At 40.8% G+C, this 18064-nt stretch overlaps 2 protein-coding genes across 4 annotated transcripts; both read left to right on the top strand.

The window, feature by feature from the left end:
• The first annotated feature begins 3796 nt into the window (after positions 1 to 3796).
• LOC114054781 (parvalbumin beta-like) lies at positions 3797 to 6590 on the top strand. Of its 2 annotated transcripts, none has more exons than XM_027878253.1 (5): positions 3797 to 3874; positions 4188 to 4255; positions 4850 to 4982; positions 5702 to 5811; positions 6253 to 6590. In XM_027878253.1, the coding sequence occupies exons 2-5, from the start codon at positions 4195 to 4197 to the stop codon at positions 6276 to 6278; spliced, it is 330 nt and encodes a 109-aa protein (XP_027734054.1). In that variant the 5' UTR covers positions 3797 to 3874; positions 4188 to 4194; the 3' UTR covers positions 6279 to 6590. The 2 variants fall into 2 exon arrangements, with proteins under 2 accessions (XP_027734054.1, XP_027734053.1); XM_027878252.1 differs by having other exon boundaries at positions 3804 to 3874; positions 4185 to 4255.
• Positions 6591 to 12873: 6283 nt separating this feature from the next.
• Positions 12874 to 16168, top strand: LOC114054780 (parvalbumin, thymic CPV3). 2 transcript variants are annotated; one of them, XM_027878251.1, is made up of 5 exons: positions 12874 to 12891; positions 13409 to 13476; positions 13844 to 13976; positions 14404 to 14513; positions 16025 to 16168. In XM_027878251.1, exons 2-5 carry the CDS (start codon positions 13416 to 13418, stop codon positions 16048 to 16050), a joined length of 330 nt encoding a protein of 109 aa, XP_027734052.1. In that variant the 5' UTR covers positions 12874 to 12891; positions 13409 to 13415; the 3' UTR covers positions 16051 to 16168. The 2 variants fall into 2 exon arrangements, with proteins under 2 accessions (XP_027734052.1, XP_027734051.1); XM_027878250.1 differs by lacking the exon at positions 12874 to 12891 and adding an exon at positions 13214 to 13249.
• Positions 16169 to 18064: the final 1896 nt, after the last annotated feature.

Below are 18064 nucleotides of genomic sequence, written 5' to 3'. Positions count from 1 at the left end.
TGCACAAAACAAGAACCCTTTGGCACATCCGTGAATTTCTGTGTTTCCTACAGATGAAACAACAGCCAGTCTTGCTGCTTGATTACCTTAAAGCCATGTATCATTGCTAAATAATGGCTATTACTCAACTCTTTCATTAATTATACGAATAATCATCTATATATTCCATAATATGAGCAACTTCCCTCAGTCTGAAAGCTGCCAAGTATTGGCCTTCCCTTCGACAAGTGTCTCCCAGGATTTAGAGCTGGTTACAGCACTGTCATCATTAATGTGCCAAATAAATGAGGTCTGTGGTTAAATGCAGAGCTCAGCAGAGTGAGTGGATGTTGGGCATTTCTGATTGAGTGTGTTGGAAATTTTCCCCCCACCGTTTCTGGGTCTCCTTCCCCATCTCCCCTGGTGTGGTTCCAGCTCCCAGGCTGTCATTCCAACACTCCCCACTGAAGCTGAACCATAATTATAATTTGGCAGCTGTTTTGAAGAAGAGCAGAAACAAAGCCTTCTGGAACTTTTATGTAACATCCAGTGTTGGCATTTCCATGAATTGCAAGATGATTGTGTGAGGCGAGTACAGCTCCCTCGTACCCAGGCATGCAGGAGAGAGCTGGTCAACAGATTTAAGATGCCTCATGCAAAAGAGGAACTCCAGCAATCAGACTCACTGAAGCCTTGGCAGAATTATAATGAACATAAATCCTAACTCTATCCCCACTGCCTTTGATGTTAAATCTGGGCTTAAATTATAGCTGCTGTTAATTGCAGCACTGAAATATTTTGCATAATGATGAGACTCTGTTGGTTCCTTTCACCTTATTCATTTCCCTGCTGAGGAAAAAAACCCCAAGCAATGCAGCTCTGCAGCCACATCCAGATGTCAGACACACCCTGGCTCCTCACACAGCTCATCTCCAGACTGTCCTGTCACTGGCTCACAAGCAGGAGATGAGGTACTCCCGATAGTTAGGCACTCCTGTGGATGCTGCAACTTCACTGTGCTTACAGAAAATCCGCTCTTCTGAAACACTAACCTGTGGCAAGGAGACGTGTTTTAAATCCTATTAAAACCATCCAGCCATTTCATTAGAAGAAATCACAATAAAACTCAAAAAACTCCCCAGTTTCTAAAAAAAAGCCCATAGAGTGTTCAGCAAAAACACCACCTGCTCTCTGGAAAGGATTCTGTTGGCACCAGGATCCATGTTTTAACCAAGATAAAAGAGAGTATTTTTCAACTACAGGAAACAAATTCAAAAAAACTTTAAGTTTTCTGGGAAGGTTCATTTCAATTAGTTTAAATTCAGCCAGTGACAGCTTCAGTTTTCCTAGGGAAGAGCACGGGGTGTTCTCTGAACTCATTGTGCTCAAGAAACACTTCTCTTGCAGGATGTCTATGTGAATGTCATCTGAAGGAGCAAAGAGACACGTGGTGGTGTCACAAGGTACAGAATCAGAGAGTAACTCCTGCTGGAAAGGTTCTCTGGAGGTCTCTGGTCCCAGGCCACCATAGGGCAGATTGCTCCAGCTGAGTTGGGGTATCTCCAAGGATGGAGGTTCCATAACCCTTCTGGGCAATCTGATAAGTGAGGATTAAACTCTCTGCATCAAGCTTTTTGAAAGACTTAGACAAATAAAACACTGCTGAGTACAGAGTCAAATACCAAAATTCTGTTAGAAATTGTTTATTCTACATCAACTCAGAAAGGATCCAACAAGCCCCTGCTTTTTCACACTGATTTTCACACCTGTTCTCAGGTTTAGAGCAAGACCATTCTACTCAGTATAATACTGGGTATAATACTGCTTTTAAAGTGCTTTAGCCACTGAATCCATCATCTCTCCTAAACCAAAACCTTGGGTTGTCTTGAAGAAGGAGCAGAACCTTGAATAGAATAAAACCTCCTGGTATTCAGTGAAAGCTGCTGCCTCTTAACTTCGTGTTCCTTTGGAAGCCCCAACCTAGAGCCACTTGTAAACTTCAGATTCAGTTTCAGCTCTCCAACTGTTCAAAATCTCTCAGTCATCTTCTAACAAGTACGAGAGCACAGAAAGGGCAAGGGGATGTCAGAACATTCATTGCACACATAGACTGGTAAAGTTTCTTCTCCGAGTTAGCAGCCAGCCCATGTGGAAAATCTTTGATGCAGCATCATCAGAGGCGCCTGGAGCTCTTCTCACAAACAGTGTGGGCAGAGGGGGCCAAGGCTGGATTAATTTCCTGGAATTGGTTACTGAAATAGATACATCTTGATTAAATCCCTGAACAAGACACGTACCTAGCATTTTCGTGGTTAATTTTTCGTGTATTTTAGAACATTTTAATAAGTGGATAGCGAGGAATGTGAACCGAAGTGCTCACATTTTAGGACGCTTAATTTCCATGTTACTTTTTGCTTGCAAGCACAGAAGGCTCCCATTCCATTGGTATGGACTGTCTGGTACTCTCACTGCACTGCAGGCCTGCAGAGCACACCAGCAGCTGGGACAGGGCTGCTCCGTAACTTTGGGTTTGATTGTCAGGAAGTCCTACACTCATGAAAACAAGAAAATCAGAGGGTTTGTATAAGAAACTGCAGAAAAGAAAATCAGATCAGCACATCGGTTACAATGTGAAAAGAAGGTAACCTGAGACAATGCCTTGCCCTGCAGGCACAAAGGTATTTCTGACCCTCAGTTCAAAGGGGAACTTCTGGCCGAGTAGAACATGGGAATGCTTGACTCAGGGAATCCCACCAGTGCCATCACAACTAGACATTAATCAGCTGTATTTCCTGGATACCAACTCTCTGCTCTAACTCCCAGGCCTGATTTTATATGTGCAGTGATCTCCACAACAGACACTAATATTTAGCCAGCATAAAAATAAACACAGTAAAACCTGTTTCTGTTAAACAGACAAACTAACCAGTTCTTAATCTTCATGAAAAGAAAGTCCTCTGGAGTTATTTCAGAGTTTTCAGTTTAGCCTTTTATACTCCTGTCTTTCAAGTGATTTGGTAGATTAGACTTTCTGGTTTAAATATCTGCTCCTTCCCCTTCACCTCCTCGCTGATGAACACCCTGTTACACTTGTCACCCTGTTCTCATTCTGTCCCGGAGAGATGGCACTCCTGGACTTGTCTGTCTTTGGTGCCACCTACGGGCAATTGCTGGTTTGCCACAGAAATACTCCAAAACTTTATCCATAAAGGCTTTACAATCTCAGTGTGGGCTTCTCACAAGGATTACTTCCTGAATGTTTCCTAATTCCGACGCAATTATCAGATCCTCTCTGATACCAGGCCATACTCTCAATTATTCCAGAGTACTCTGAAATAAAGGCAAAGCTAAATTCCCAGATATGTCAGATACATCTGTTACAAATGTACCAATACTAGTATTATTTGAAGACAATTAGGACAATTGCAGGACTAATCTTTCATGAGTAATTCCTGTCAGGATAAGATCCTTACAAGCCAAAGTGCACCATGAAGATGCCCATTTGTTGTTGTCATCAAGCAATTCTAAAAATATATATATTTTTTTCATTCACCCATCAAAAATAATTCACTTCAGTAAAATAGGTGCAAGCTGAGAGGATTTACTTTGTATGGCACCAAACCTTCTATATTGTCTAAAACACCACGTGCATTCCTTTGGGATATAAATATCAAACTGATTAGCTAGCACGTCTTGTCAGCCACAGTAACTTATCCCCTGGGGTATCTGAGCCATCACGTGGCTCTGGGACTTCTGTAAAAGGTCAAGAGGACTTAACTAAAATCTATATAAGTCGTTATCTCTGTCATTTGAATAAGAATTAAGTCAAGAGGACTCTGCAGACCTTTTACCTTTACAAAATTTCCTTGGCTTGGGGGAAAACTTAAGAGGCAAGGTGAGTTCAATCTTTCCTCCTGGAGCTTTAGAAGACACCACAATAATTCACAGAAAGAATGCATGGAAATAACCTGAGATCCCCCAAGGCTGGGCAGTTCTATAAATACATCTGAGTTTGTCCCCAGCTCAGGCACCTGAAGACTCAACTGGAAATAACAGTGAGTCAGATGCAGGACATGGATGTGAACTAAAGGATGGAGCAGTTGGCTCCTGCAGGGCAGATCCCCCTGTCTGTCCCCCCCGGGCACCACGGGCTGGGGGAGCAAGAGCAGTGGGAGCTCCCCCTGACAGTGCTTTTCAATTTTCAGCAGCTTTGCCATGGCTCTTTCTGGTATCCTGACAGAAGCTGAAATTGCTGCTGGCCTACAGAGCTGTCAAGGTAATGTTTGTGGTTTAAATTTGGCTTTTCAGTTTGTCTGTCGAGTTCCTTTGTCCTCGTCACCCCAAGGTCCCAACTCCAATAGAAACGGAAAAGGTTGTTTCAAGAAGAGATAAAGGAGGCAAAACAATGGGAGAGGCAAGTTTTAGTCTTTGCCAGCCAAGGTACAGGAACCCATCAGCACTTGTGCATTGCATCAATATTAAGTATGAAAAAAAACAATGGCTGAAGTCCTGAAGCAGAAATTCTGTTTTTTTCAGAGAATAATAACAAAACTACTGCTGGTTTCCATACAAGTACAATATTTGCCATCAAGTTCTGTGAATTTATGTTTGAGGGAAGTATCTGTTTACAAATGTATGTTCTTGCATGATAAAGACTACAGCCATTATTTATATTCCTAGGTTTGAGACATCACTGATGGAAAATCCCATTAATCTGATGTAAACTCAGGAAAATCAAAGATTGTTACTTGGGGCTTGTAATGACTCTCACTGTACTGCAGAATAGTTTGCTGCTTTTTGACTAAAAAGCTAATTTTTTTCAGTTCCAGATCTTTAACTACTTTTCTCTATCCCTTCCTGCTTATTTCAGCTGCTGATTCCTTTGATTACAAAACCTTTTTTGTCAAAGTGGGGCTCAACTCCAAGTCCAAAGATGAACTGGCCAAAGTCTTTAGCATTCTTGACCAGGACAGGAGTGGCTTTATCGAGGAAGAGGAACTGAAGTAAGTAAATTTTAAAAAAATGAGTTACCAACGAGATTGTGTTTTGTCACCTAAAAACAAGACCAGAAATACTCCCTTTCCTTCTGTCTGTCTGGATGAGACAATGGGGTTTGTGTTCACATGTGTGAGTGCCTGTGCAAGTCAAATAACAAAGGCAAGGCTGGATCACAACGAGAAAACTCTCTGACAGCACCGAAAAAACTTGTTTCATGTAGTGATAACTGACAGACTGTGAAGATAAAAATAGTTCTGCTACAGCTGCTCCTTATTATTGCAAGATTCTTTACTAGACTGAATTCAAAGGGCTATCTTTCCTCTCATCTTTCTTTCTGTCACATGAATTCTACCTTGCAGATCACAGTCATCGGACTTTGAAGTTAAAAGTAAGGTTAGGGGAATTCTTGTCACTCTCAGGGATGTGCATCTTAGGAAAAAGGAGGAAGGTAAAGAGGAAGGGAGATGACTCCTGCCACTACAGAGCCAGGGTTAATTTTGCCTTTTCAATCCAGTGAAACCAAGATGCCATCAAGCGTTTTTACATGTGGTGATGCAGCATCCTCTTACTTTCTTACCCTTGACCCTCACTGAAGTTAGAGGAGGTTTTGCCACTGAAACAGCCTCCAGGATTGAATGAGGCTTGACATTTTACAGCTCTGACTGATATCAAACTCTGTCAGTGCTGAGTCTGTCTCAGTCATTTGTGCTCTCTCCTTTAACAGACTTTTCCTGAAGAATTTCTCTGCCAATGCCAGATCTCTGACTGATGCTGAGACCAAGGCATTCCTGGCAGCAGGGGATAGTGATGGAGACGGCAAAATTGGAGTGGATGGTAAGTAAAAGGAACAATACCTGCCTTGGAGAATTCCTAATGGCAGCTCCAGGCAGCTCCCTGCTCCATGCACTGCAGGTCATGGATCTGAGGTGCTCAGATCTGCTCTGGATTGTAGAGAGCATCTAACACAGGAACTGCTCCTGCCCTGGCTACAGGTGCTCAGTCCCTTCTGTCATCTGTGGAGATTCTTTCAAGACTGGAACCCAAGATCAACCCATAATTTCAGTGTTTTTTACTCCTGAACTATGGTGCAATGTGACCCTTAAATGCAACACTCCCTTTGCCTTAAGTATCTCGTACTATACCTTTAAGGAATGATTATCAGAAAAAAAATATCATTAGTTTCCCATTTTAACTTTAAAAATTAAGAAAGTAAATTTTAAAGTGTGTGACTGCAAAATGTGGTTCTATTTTGTTATTCTCTTACGTATTTTTCAGAGTTTCAGGCTCTGGTGAAATCTTAACAAGCAGTCAAGATGAAGACCAAGATATCTGTGCCACAAACAATCTTTCCTATTGCAAGTCTACTATTTATTTACACATGTTGTACCCTGGAAGGTCATGAAAGACTGTTGGCAAGTGATTTCAGATGGTTGGAAAACATCTAAAGTGGTGCAAGCACTACTTAAACCACGTTTTAAGCAGAAGGTCTATACCAATGGGAGACTGAACTGGAATCCACTCTGCTCATCTGCATTTTGGGCATTAAAGATACAAATAAAAATTGTAAGAGGAAAAAATTCGAAGCATCTCTGTGGGCCATTGAATTTTCAATATTAGCACATGTTGGAAAAAATGAGAATTGATAAAATGTCCAGGTGTAAAGCCTGGTTGTGGTGACTGGTAATGAGGGGTATTTAATCAAGAGGTGTATTTAATGATCCATATGTTTTTACGTCACTCTTTACACCTGATTATGTTTCAGAGACTGATTATATGGCAGGACCTAGCACCAATTAAACCACCAGTTTAATTTCAGCTGGATCCAGGATGAATCTAGATTACTGAACTAGCAATACATTCCAAACTCTCCGGGAATTCCTCACCTTGGTGCCCACCCGATGACACTGTTGTTCCACTGCCGAGAGGTTAAACCGGAATTCCAGCTGCTTGAATGAATTCCAGGCAGAGCAATTCTTGATGGCTTTAACCATTCCAAACGTTATTCATCCAATGAGATAGTTGCTCCCACGTGCTCCTTTAAAATTTGGAACTCTTGGCAATGCTGTTCTTGGACACTACTTTCGCAAAAAGTGGTAGACAGCTGTCTCACACTTTTTTTTTTGGAGCTACTTAAGAGGATGTTTCAGTATTTGCAGATGAAAAACCTTAATTTCAAAATTATCTGCTGATGCATAACACATTTATGATGAGAAATTATGGAGAAGGAAGGAAATATCAATACAATATTGGGGAAATCATCATATTACACAAAATTAAAGCCATTTACAATGGATGCTACTTCAGTGAATGCTCAATAAAATGTTAATGACTTATAAATTAGCCAACAATATATTTTCATTACCTCTAATGAATAAATCAGGTCCTAATATTGCAGAATTTCAATTTCCTTTAAGAGTGAAAAAAAATTATCTACCTGACAAATTGACACTCATTCTTTCAGTGTCACCCAGGTAAGCAATTAAAAAAGGAAATTTTGCACAATTAGTAAGTGCAGCCTGATTGCAGGGCTAAAAGCTCTCACTATGGCCAGAAAATGCTTTGTATCTCAGCTGATATTATGTTTTATATTTTCACCATGCAATATGGGTCACCAGGAGATTTTCAAGCATTGTACCAACATTAATGGCTAAATAAGAGAGGCCTAGACAGCTCAGATAACTTCAGAGATAGCAGGCAGCTCCTTTATTTAACCACACTTACTTCCACCCTGATTAGCCTGCTAGGCCTACAAATCTAAGACAATTTCACCACTTACCATTCCATTAAGAACAGTAAAAAATTAATGACAAGGTAAGTCTGGTATCAGCTTCACTGGTCACTCCAGAAAGTTAAGAAGAGCTTGTGACTACAGACACTTTTAGACCTTTCCTTCTTTCAGTAGTACCACTAAGCAGGTTGGGGGAGAAAATGCTGTTTTCTATGTATAAAAATACACTTACTTTCTTCTCCTTTGTGTCTCTCACTCACACAGGCTGTGAAATTTCTGTAACTATTTATTGGGTGTTTTAAGAAAGCTCTTCAAATTGTGCCTCAGCTGGAAAGACTGCTGCCTGATCATAAACATACATTGCCAAACAGTTCCCTTAAAACAAAGAACATTCCACTGGAATCACAAATTTGGAGGTCTGAGACCCTAAATATGTGGTTGCCTTTTGCCAATGGAATTTTGTCAGGGGTTTGATGTGTGTGTTTTAAGAGCTTGTCTGAATCTAGCCACCTGCTTCCCTTTATTTAGAGGGCCATTTCTGTTAAAGAAGTGATTTTTGATGATTATTTATGATAAGGTTAAATCTAATTACAGGGTAATTGTACTTTATGCCTCACTAAGGGTTGTACATCCTCCTACTGCTGAAGTGAATGGCAGGAATCCCAGTGACATCAGTGAGGGCAGGCAGTGAATACAGAAGTGGTTCAGTGTTATTTGCTTTATCCTGCAGTGACCTCACCCCCTGTGGGGCACAGTGAAATGCAGCCACCTGCAAAAGGCCTTTGGTAAGAGCAGAGCAGCACTGCACTCATCTTTTACATGTCACAACAGGCAGCATCCTGATTATCTCCCAGCCTTTAGGACATGGTTATTCTCAAAATACACAGAAAACCTGAACAATTTGGGTTCTTCGAGGCCACTCCACCTGATGCTGTCTGTAATGTTGGCAGCAGACAGAAACATCTCAGACAATTACACTGAGGATCACAGACAGAAAATAGTGTTGCTGAGTCACAGAAGAACTTCCAAGTGCATTTAAAGACAAACACCTGTCATATCAAATGCCAGCAGAGATCTTCCAGGACAGCTTTTTAAGGGAAGACCAGCCTCTGTGAATTAGTGATGCTGTTACTCCCTTATGGCAGCCTGTTCTGCTGCCAGGTTCAAACAGAAATCCATTCCATTCCCCCAGAATCCTGAGGACATCATCTGAGCTGGAAAAGCACACGTGACATTGCCCCTAATGGGAGAGGAGCACCTGCTCTGGGTTAGCTCCAGCCCAGAGTGCTGCAGGATCTGTGTTGGATCTCAGATTCTACAGCCCAGCTCTCTGCTCTGTGCTCAGGGGAACACCCTCTGCTTGCTGCAGGGACAGAAAGCTTTGTCACTGAGGCTTCTGGGGCCTGGCTTCCATCCTGCATCCCAGTAATGCACAGCCCCAAAAAACCACCCCCTACTCCATGTGCTCAAACTCCTCAGTTAAATGCGGTGAAATAATACTGTCCAAGAAACAACTCAAATCAGACCCTGCAGTTATTTCTATACAATTAAAGCCTATGCCTTAAGAGACCACTGAAAGTGGCAGGATGTATCTCATTTTGGTTTAATGTTTGGAGCTGTCAGCACAGCAGGGTTCTCTGCCATCACCACTGAGACATCAACACTACTGAGCAACCCCACAGGTTACTGGGTCCTTATTTCAGTTACTTCCAAAGTCATCACAGAGGCAGAATCTGTTAGCCAGGATCATGATACCACTGGCCCTGACACAGGCAGGGCTGAAAGATGGAGTTGTGTGGGTTTTAGAACAGCTGCTACAGCATCTCTTTACACTCTTGTAGCTGGTCTCAGGTTAACACCTCTCCTCTGATCTCACCTGAGACAACTGCTGATGGTTCTTTTGCAGCTGCTTGAAGTCATGGCTCTGGTTGATTGCCACTGCTAATTAACTGTGTCCCTGATGCCAAACAGAACACAAAGGGGACGAGACTCATCCACAACCTGTCAATGATTCACCAAAACACAACTTTCCTCTGATTCTTACAGATGTAAATAGTACTTGATTTGAAGACAATAGTTTCATACGTTTAGATTCCTGGAAAGAACTTATCAACATGAATTTTGGGTGTTTCTCAGAACCAGACCTCCAAGTTTAATTCTGGAAGTCTGAAAACAAACAAACAAGTAATGGCTTTAATACTATTTAATAAAGACACCTCAGGTGAAAACAGTAGATATACAAGTATATAAATATTCAGATGAACAACTCAATAGAGCTTTCAGATGTCCCTTGTAGAGCAAAAAAACCCAAAACAAATAAACAAACTCAGAGAAAAATTATTAGTTTTTCTTGAATTTCATAGGAACAAGTGTTAAACATTCCTGGAAAATGTGCAATGCTCAGATCCTGTGCCAGATATTGCACTTTTGTTAACTGCCTGTTACCTAGCAGCATTAGGGAATTTATTACTAGGGATTTTCTTTATAGCATTCCATTATTTGCATAGCATATTTTAAAAACTCACTTTTATCAATCTCACTTTTTGAATGCATAAAATAATTGCAATCACCCAGGTTAACACACACTCCAGAGGTAAGGAAAGCAGAGAATTTAGCTGTAAAATAAATTATCTCATTAAAACATCCCTTAATATCCTAATCCCTGATTATTGCATTCTAATTGTAGTGGAGGGAACCCTGTACTTCAGATGAAGTGTCATTAATAAATAAATAAAACCCGGTAACCCTAGATTCCCACCTGTATCAATATACAGTGACATCAACTTGATTCTGAAATTCAGCTCTTTTAGGCTTTTGTAAACCATCTTTCAGCCAGGATGAGCATCACTTTTGTTGTCAGTGTTGAATTTCAAACATTCAAAGATCCCTCCGTAAGCAAGAACAGCAATCGTCTCACTTTAGGTTGAGATCATATTTTGACATAACCCCAATTCTGGCCACTTTACTCCTGCTGGATGCAGGAACAACTCAGCCCCCGGTGTGCCAGGGCAGTGGATGAGGTAACCACACATCATTCTCTGAACATCTGTGCTTGTATTTTAATGCAATGCCTGAATTAATTGCAGGCGTATTTTGAGCTTGAATATTGCTGTGCTCACCTCGATCTTGTAATTTTTCTCTACTTCATTTCAATTTCTTGAAATTTTCTCTAGAAACATCTTGGCAGTAGAAATGACAAGAGGAATCGGTAAAAGAACCACTCTGTTCAAACTCATGTCAGCTTGGGATGATCAGAAAAGAGAAAACTCACACGGGGTGGAAAAAGGTACCTGCGAGGATGAAAGTTGTTTTCAGGATGATTCTGGAGAAAGATCCATCACTGCCACCGCCTGCTAGACCATAATATCATGGAAATCTCAGCCAGGAAGCAACACGAGTATATAGTACTGAATGAAGGAGATAAATGGAAAGAACACCAAAAGGTGTGAGATCAGATCTTCAGTTTTTACAAATCAGCATCGTTTAATTTGTTTATATTTGTTAATACTAAAGTTAATACTAAATTTGTTTATATTTGTTAATACTAAAGCACAACAGCCCATGGCCCTTGGGTTTAACAGGAAAGGGTTTTCCAATTTACTATGGACAGTTTTCCTACTGGGAGCAAAAAAAGGGAGAGTTGTTTCCTTACCAGATGCTGGTGTTTGGGACCAAAGGCAAGGCTGATTATTTGTGGTTTAAGCCACTTTCTCTTGTTTGCAACAGATGTTGCAAAAAGGGTAAAAGTATCATGACATTATGTCTGCTTTTTGTGCTCCTGTCACCTGGTATTGCTATGTCCAAACTCAAGCAGAGCTGTGGAACAGTTGCTGTGGCTGACACTTCTCTCCCTGTCATTAAACCAAGCAGGAGTAAACTCACTGCAGCCCATTCATTTACACCAAGGTTTAAATTTATTACTGCTTTACTCCACAGTGTAATTTGTAACTGTTGGTACTATAAAAAATAGTATCTGTTTGGTAGATCATGCTATTTCCACCCATGAAAAATAAAGCAATGCTCATCTAGTAAGAGAATATTACTTTAGATACCATGATAGGCTGCTACACAATAAAGTCTAACCAATGAGTTTTATTGGCCTGTGTCCTAGAATTTTGTCCATATAAACCTGCTTAAAGCTGGAAATAGATTTTTGTCTGACAAGGAAAACCTTACATCTGCTGTTATGAATTTTCTTACTTTTTTTGTCCCAAAATTAATGCTCTTGAAATATATAACAAACCACCACTTATTTATACCTCCAATTTAAATGTCACATTAAGGAAACAGATTGTGAGAGTGTGTGTTAGATGTATATAAATTCATTTCCAGACTAGCAAAGTCTGATTCCTACAACTCACCACAACTATTGTTTATAGTAATAGTCTGTTATTAATTTAATGTAATTTAAAATACTCAAAATAGATCATTACATAGGCCACCTGATTACACATAATCTTCCAAGGAATGCTGACAGCAAGGTGAACTTATTCAGCTGTACCTAGTTCATAGTTCTGTGTCACTGAAGGCTTTGGTTTCTGTTCCTGTAATTTAGAACATGGTCAGGAAGTATGAAATGAATCTCACTGGAGAGAGATCACCCAAAGTAGGGCTTGCTTTCCTCTCTCTTGGTGACAAGTCATCTTTGTCAGAATGACACATTGCCACCTCTGATCTTTCATCTCCCACCTCCCTTCCACGTTCCAAAGGATCAACAGACTTAGGGAAAACAAACTCATTTATTTTCATAAGGATTTGACAGCTGGAGTCTCTTCTGAGGAGGGACTTGCAGGTGCAGAGGTTACCTGTTAACATACCTGGAGAAGGAGAGGCTGTTTCAATGGCAGAGCTGTACTTAAATAAACAAGAGTGGATTTATTGAAATAAAAAGTTCTTCTTGTCAATATTATCTCGGGATATAAATAGAAAGAAAAGTTTAATTAGTTAAGGAAGAAATTTGAGCCAGGTCTCAGTTCAAACACCTGATCCATGAAAGTGTAACCTAAGCAGTGGTTATTGTCACTTTTTGAATCCTTTATAAGACAGAGTAGCAAGTAGAGCCAACATTACTATTTTGCCTGGTGTCTCCTCAGCTATTTTTCCTTTACTTAGCTGAGAAAACTCTAAAGGTGAGCAGCTGACTTGAGAATAATTAAATTAATTTACTGTGCAGAGTTGCACCAGCAGTAAGTACAATAATTATTGTTCTAAGATTTTTCTTTTAATTGCTGGAATTACATATGGATGGACCTTATATAGATAAGTATCAGTTTTCTTTTTATTCTTCAGAGCTGTTGGGGGAGACAATAGAAGTAAACTTTCTTGCCTTTCCTTTTCCCACTGCATCTACTGTTATTTGTGTTGCCTGGGGCTATGCATTCCAGTAAGACTAATTATTAAATTAATGGTCACACTGAGCTTAAAAATGTGTTGTACTTAAATAGGCTGAAGGTAAATGACAAAAAAATTGATCATCAACTCACAACCTGATTTCTGTAAAGCACTATTAAAGAGTACTATTTCAGCACTGCTGTTTTGAAGGAAGTAGTGTACTAAATCTTGCCATTTGTTAGGAATAGCAGAGGGGCTGGTTTGATCAATTAGATTGATTTACTGATAGAAGTCTTGTTATCCTTATAGTGTTCTTCAAAACACAAGATGCATTTGCACTTAGCTCTGTTTGCAATCCACTCTTTTGCACAGGTTTAAAATGAGCCTCACAGACATCCTAAGCCCTTCTGATATTGCTGCTGCTCTGAGGGACTGCCAAGGTGAGCAAACAATTCAAACTCTGCGAATCGACAGTTTTGGGTAACACAGGGCAAGCTGGACTCAGGCCTGAAGGAATACTGAGCAAGTGCATATTTTAAACTGATTTCTGTAATCTCTTTACTCAGCTGGCACTGAATGTTTGTTCATAACTGGTTTCTCTTGGCAGTTTGCAGCTTCTCCCCACGGGATTCTGTTCGATGTTTAGGAGGTTATGGGGCAGGAGGGTAAATTCATTCACTCCTTGAAGGGCTTCACCTGCTGTTCATGCTTAGAGCTATTATAATGTCACAAAGCAGCATCCTCAGGCCATTTAGGAACAGTGAACACAGTGGCCCGGGGTTAATTTGTTTATTAATTTATTTTCAGCTCCAGATTCCTTTAGTCCCAAAAAATTCTTTCAGATCAGTGGGATGTCTAAAAAGAGTAGCAGCCAGCTCAAGGAGATCTTCCGGATTCTCGACAATGATCAAAGTGGCTTTATTGAGGAAGATGAGCTCAAGTAAGGATTTTATTAACTATTTAGATGTTCCCAAGCTATCAGCACTTTTTACTTTCCAGAACTGTTCTGCAAATGTGAACACAAGTTATGCCAAATGTTGATGAAACCTTCAGCAGATTGTGAAAGTTGTATTTAAATGGATAATCCCTACGGAGAAAAACAAATTAGTAATACCTGCCTTTGATGCTTAGTAGAGAAAAAAATAACTCCCTGAGGCTGGGTTTTGATAGCAGAATCAGTTGTATCAGGGTTGGACTTACAAAGCAGAAATATATACAACAAAGATTTAGCTTATCAAACAAAGCAGAGTTTGAAGGGCTTGGCTATTGTGGTAAATGGTGTAGAGATAACGATCAGTTTGATTATACAACAAGCACAGAAAAATAACATTGTGTGAAAATCTAAACCAAAGCTGTTCTCTTCCAAGGTATTTCCTTCAGAGGTTTGAGTGTGGAGCCAGGGTGTTAACCACCTCAGAAACCAAGACCTTCTTGGCAGCTGCAGATCACGACGGGGACGGGAAAATTGGGGCTGAAGGTACTGACTTGTTTAGATGCAGAACGAGGCTCCTCAGGGGTGTTGTCATGGTCTGTGATTCTCTTTTATGTTGATAGTACATTAATGCACCTCCAGTAATTTTACTGAAACCCTTGCAGCAGCAACCTTTTAAAGGTGGTCATGGTCCCTGGTCTTACAGGTTCATACCTGCAACTCCTTTGGCACAAACAAGTCAAAAACCCCCGAGGAACTTTCCTGTTGCTACTCACTCTCAAATTTCCAGTTGTTCTGAAGGGAGCTGCCCCTTATTTCTCCTCCCCCTGACTGATGTAAGGCAGCACCGGTATCACTTGTAGTACACAAATGTAATAGCAAGAACAAAGAACCAGCTGTCCACAGAAGAACCAACAGCAGCTCATTTACAGCAGCTATTTCCCCACAGAAATTCCCCCAGTCACTGGCTGACAATTTCAATGTGCAGGAGCCAGCAGCACAGTTCAATATCTGCTTTGCATAACAAGGAGAACAGAATGATCAGATCACTGCTCTAACACAAGATCCCCCAGCAGGATCTGTTGGATGCTGTTTATCCTCAGTGGCAGGGTAAGGACCCCACAGGAAGGAGCAGATTGCAGGTTCTAGGAAGCAGCAGATTGCACTCACCGCTGGAAATGCTGGTGGGATTTAATGGCTGCTCAGTGCAGAAACCTCCTGCTCTCCCAATTGCCCATCTCTGAGCCCTGTTTGAGCACGGAGCACACTCACACAAAGGGCTGGCACTGCCCTGGGAGAGCAGCGAGTGCCCAGGCCAGCGTGGAAGGGGCTTAGGGAAGAGCACGCAGGGAATGTGCTGGCATGCAGATTCCCCAGCTCCCTGCACCAGCAGGACACGGCTCTTCTGTTTCTTTCTTTGGAAGGAATTAAATCCAGTTCCTTGGGAACCATGCCAGAATAAACACACATGATTTATGGAGCGATCCATATACTAATATAGTCATTCAGGACAGCACTGATCAGACACTAATTCACCAAAGCCAAACATTTAAAAACCTTTCAATAACAGTGTTTTATTGCATCACACAATACTCCAGGATCATACCACATGCAACTGCACAATTTTTTGGCTTTAGACTCTGCTCTAAATCAACATTTCTCAACTACTGAAGCACTACAAACAGCTAATAAAACACATGGCCTCACATTTAATTTTTTTTTTTAGTTCAGCTCTTAACTACTTCTTACTCAAATTCTACATAATCCATTGCAGTATTTTTGCCTAGGATTAATACTATGCAGAGAGAAGGCTAAAACTACCCTGAATATTTTATTATTCCTTATAAATGTCAGCAAAACACTGCCTTTCCATCTGCTGTTTAGAAGAGGACCTTTAGGCAAAGCCTCTTTTCCATACATGTTTCTTCTCTGGTCATCTGTCAGGGAACTGTTTTCTGTTCATTCCTATTCTAAATCTCTTGATATGTTACTAATCTGTTACTCCTAATCCTTTCATGTCAGTATTTCTACAGTAAATAATCTCTTATCTTTCACAGAATTCCAGGAAATGGTACAGGCTTAGAGATTCAAAAGGACCAAACAAGATAAAATTGGGATGAATCTGCATGAGACACTCCAAACCCTTGAAAATCAGGAGCCCCTTATTTGTCTTGACAGTGTCTGTTATTTGTTCATTGCCTTAGTAATGAAACACTGATTACTGATTTTTTTTTCACTGTGTGGCCCACTCACTGTGTTCTAAACTCTACTTTAGCAGACACTTCCCTTAAAAATACCCAATAAAAATTAATCATATACTGTAGTTTGTGTCTGTTTTTCTGACTCCTAAACTGAAACATGTGAATTCTTAAACTAAAAGTGTTCATCCCTCCAAGATCTTGGTCTTATCAGACCTTCATGTATGGGATATCTTTTGGAATTAGTGGGAGTTCCTCCTGGATTAAGCCTAAATTCTCAGAGCTCAGATCTTCAAAGACTAGGAGGTCAGCTACAGTTGTGAGGTGGGTGAGGATAAAATGTCTCACTGACTTCCAAGTGAAGAGCAGTCAGACATTTCTGCTTAAGAAGCGGCTTCTCCATGAGACTGTTGCAGTTGCAAACCATCCTTTCGCATGAGCCAATTAATAGATGAGGAGAATAAAACCCACATGCTTTCCTGCAGGAAGAATTAAAAGGAAAGCCACGTGGACTTGAGGTTTCAGACAACTGTGAGGTTGTAAGAAGCAGAGGGGAAGCAAAAGATATCCTCTTGGTGGTATTTTCTGGTTTTCTCAGTAGAGAGGACTGTAACAAATGCATGTTGAGAAAGCTCCAAAGTCCATGCCTGGTATTTCTGGGCTGTGACTGACATATTAAAAACGTCCTTCACAAACACAACTGTCTCTGGGAATGCCAAAGAAATGTCTTTACATGAACAAACAGTTCAGTCATTAGAAAAGAGGGATGTCGGGATGCTCTGACGGAGCATTTATACATTCACTTGCTTTGCCAGCATTCCCAAGTGCTGTGCTGCAGGTCACACACACACACAGCTTGCAGAGCCACCAGAACACCAGCAGAGCCTTCTCAGCCCAGCGAAGAGTTCAGTCACTGCCCTTCCAATGCATTTCTTCTTTTGCTGCAAACGATTACATTCAAAATCAACTGCTTTTTTTTCCTTTTCAAAAGTCTCTACAAACACTGGTAACTGCACAGAAAAACACCAAAATCAGCACTGAATTGTTTATGAGATAACCAGCAATTCCTGGGGAAGAGACTAACAAATGTGAATGCACTTGTGAGAAGGACAGAGCATCCTTCAGACCCCTGAAGTCCCACAGTCCACAATTCTTAACAGCTGACAAATGAGAACAGATTTTTTTGTCCCATTTCAAAATGTTTTCAAGCAGCTTAATTTGCCACACAAGTTGTTTGTAAGCTGGTAGACTCGGTGCACGCAAGAATTTCATATGGCCCTCACATCTCTTCTCTTACAATGCAAAATTCATACAAACTCATAAAGAAATCAACACTGAATTCAAAGACTGTTTTTTTAATATTATGAAACAGGCTCACCTGGCATAAATTTCTAGAGTATCAGTGACTTAAATAGAGCTACTCAGATTTAGAAGCGGAGGGTCTGACCATGAGGAATTGACCCCCAGTGCATAGGGTGGATGTCACAGGATATTCACAAGAAATAAAGTGTGTCCTTGGCAGTGAAATCAGTCTGATGACAGAAGGGTCTTGGAGTAGTTCACATGTAAGTAACAAACAAACTGCTCTCCATTTCGCTGACAATTAAATGTCCTGACCTCGACTAACCACGTTGCATCAGGCAGGCAAATGCATGTGAAATAAAGAGTTTTCCAGGTGCTCTTACACCCTCAACTCTAATTCCTCTCAATGTCTCGGCCTTTGCACTATGAACCTCGACAAAGAAACCCAGAGGCAAGGAATAAGTTCTGTTTTTCTCCACCAAGATGTAACACTGAGCAGGTCACTGGCACAGGTGGACAGAGGATTCCTGCAGTGCCCTGGCCCTCACTGAAATTATGCACTAGACACGGCTACTATAAAAGCACATTTTTGGAGAA

Source organism: Empidonax traillii, unplaced genomic scaffold, assembly GCF_003031625.1.
Source record: "Empidonax traillii isolate 1590-97213 ecotype Southwest subspecies unplaced genomic scaffold, ASM303162v1 scaffold39:size2480183, whole genome shotgun sequence".
Taxonomy (NCBI): domain Eukaryota; kingdom Metazoa; phylum Chordata; class Aves; order Passeriformes; family Tyrannidae; genus Empidonax; species Empidonax traillii.
This window is presented reverse-complemented; position numbering and strand designations above follow the sequence as displayed.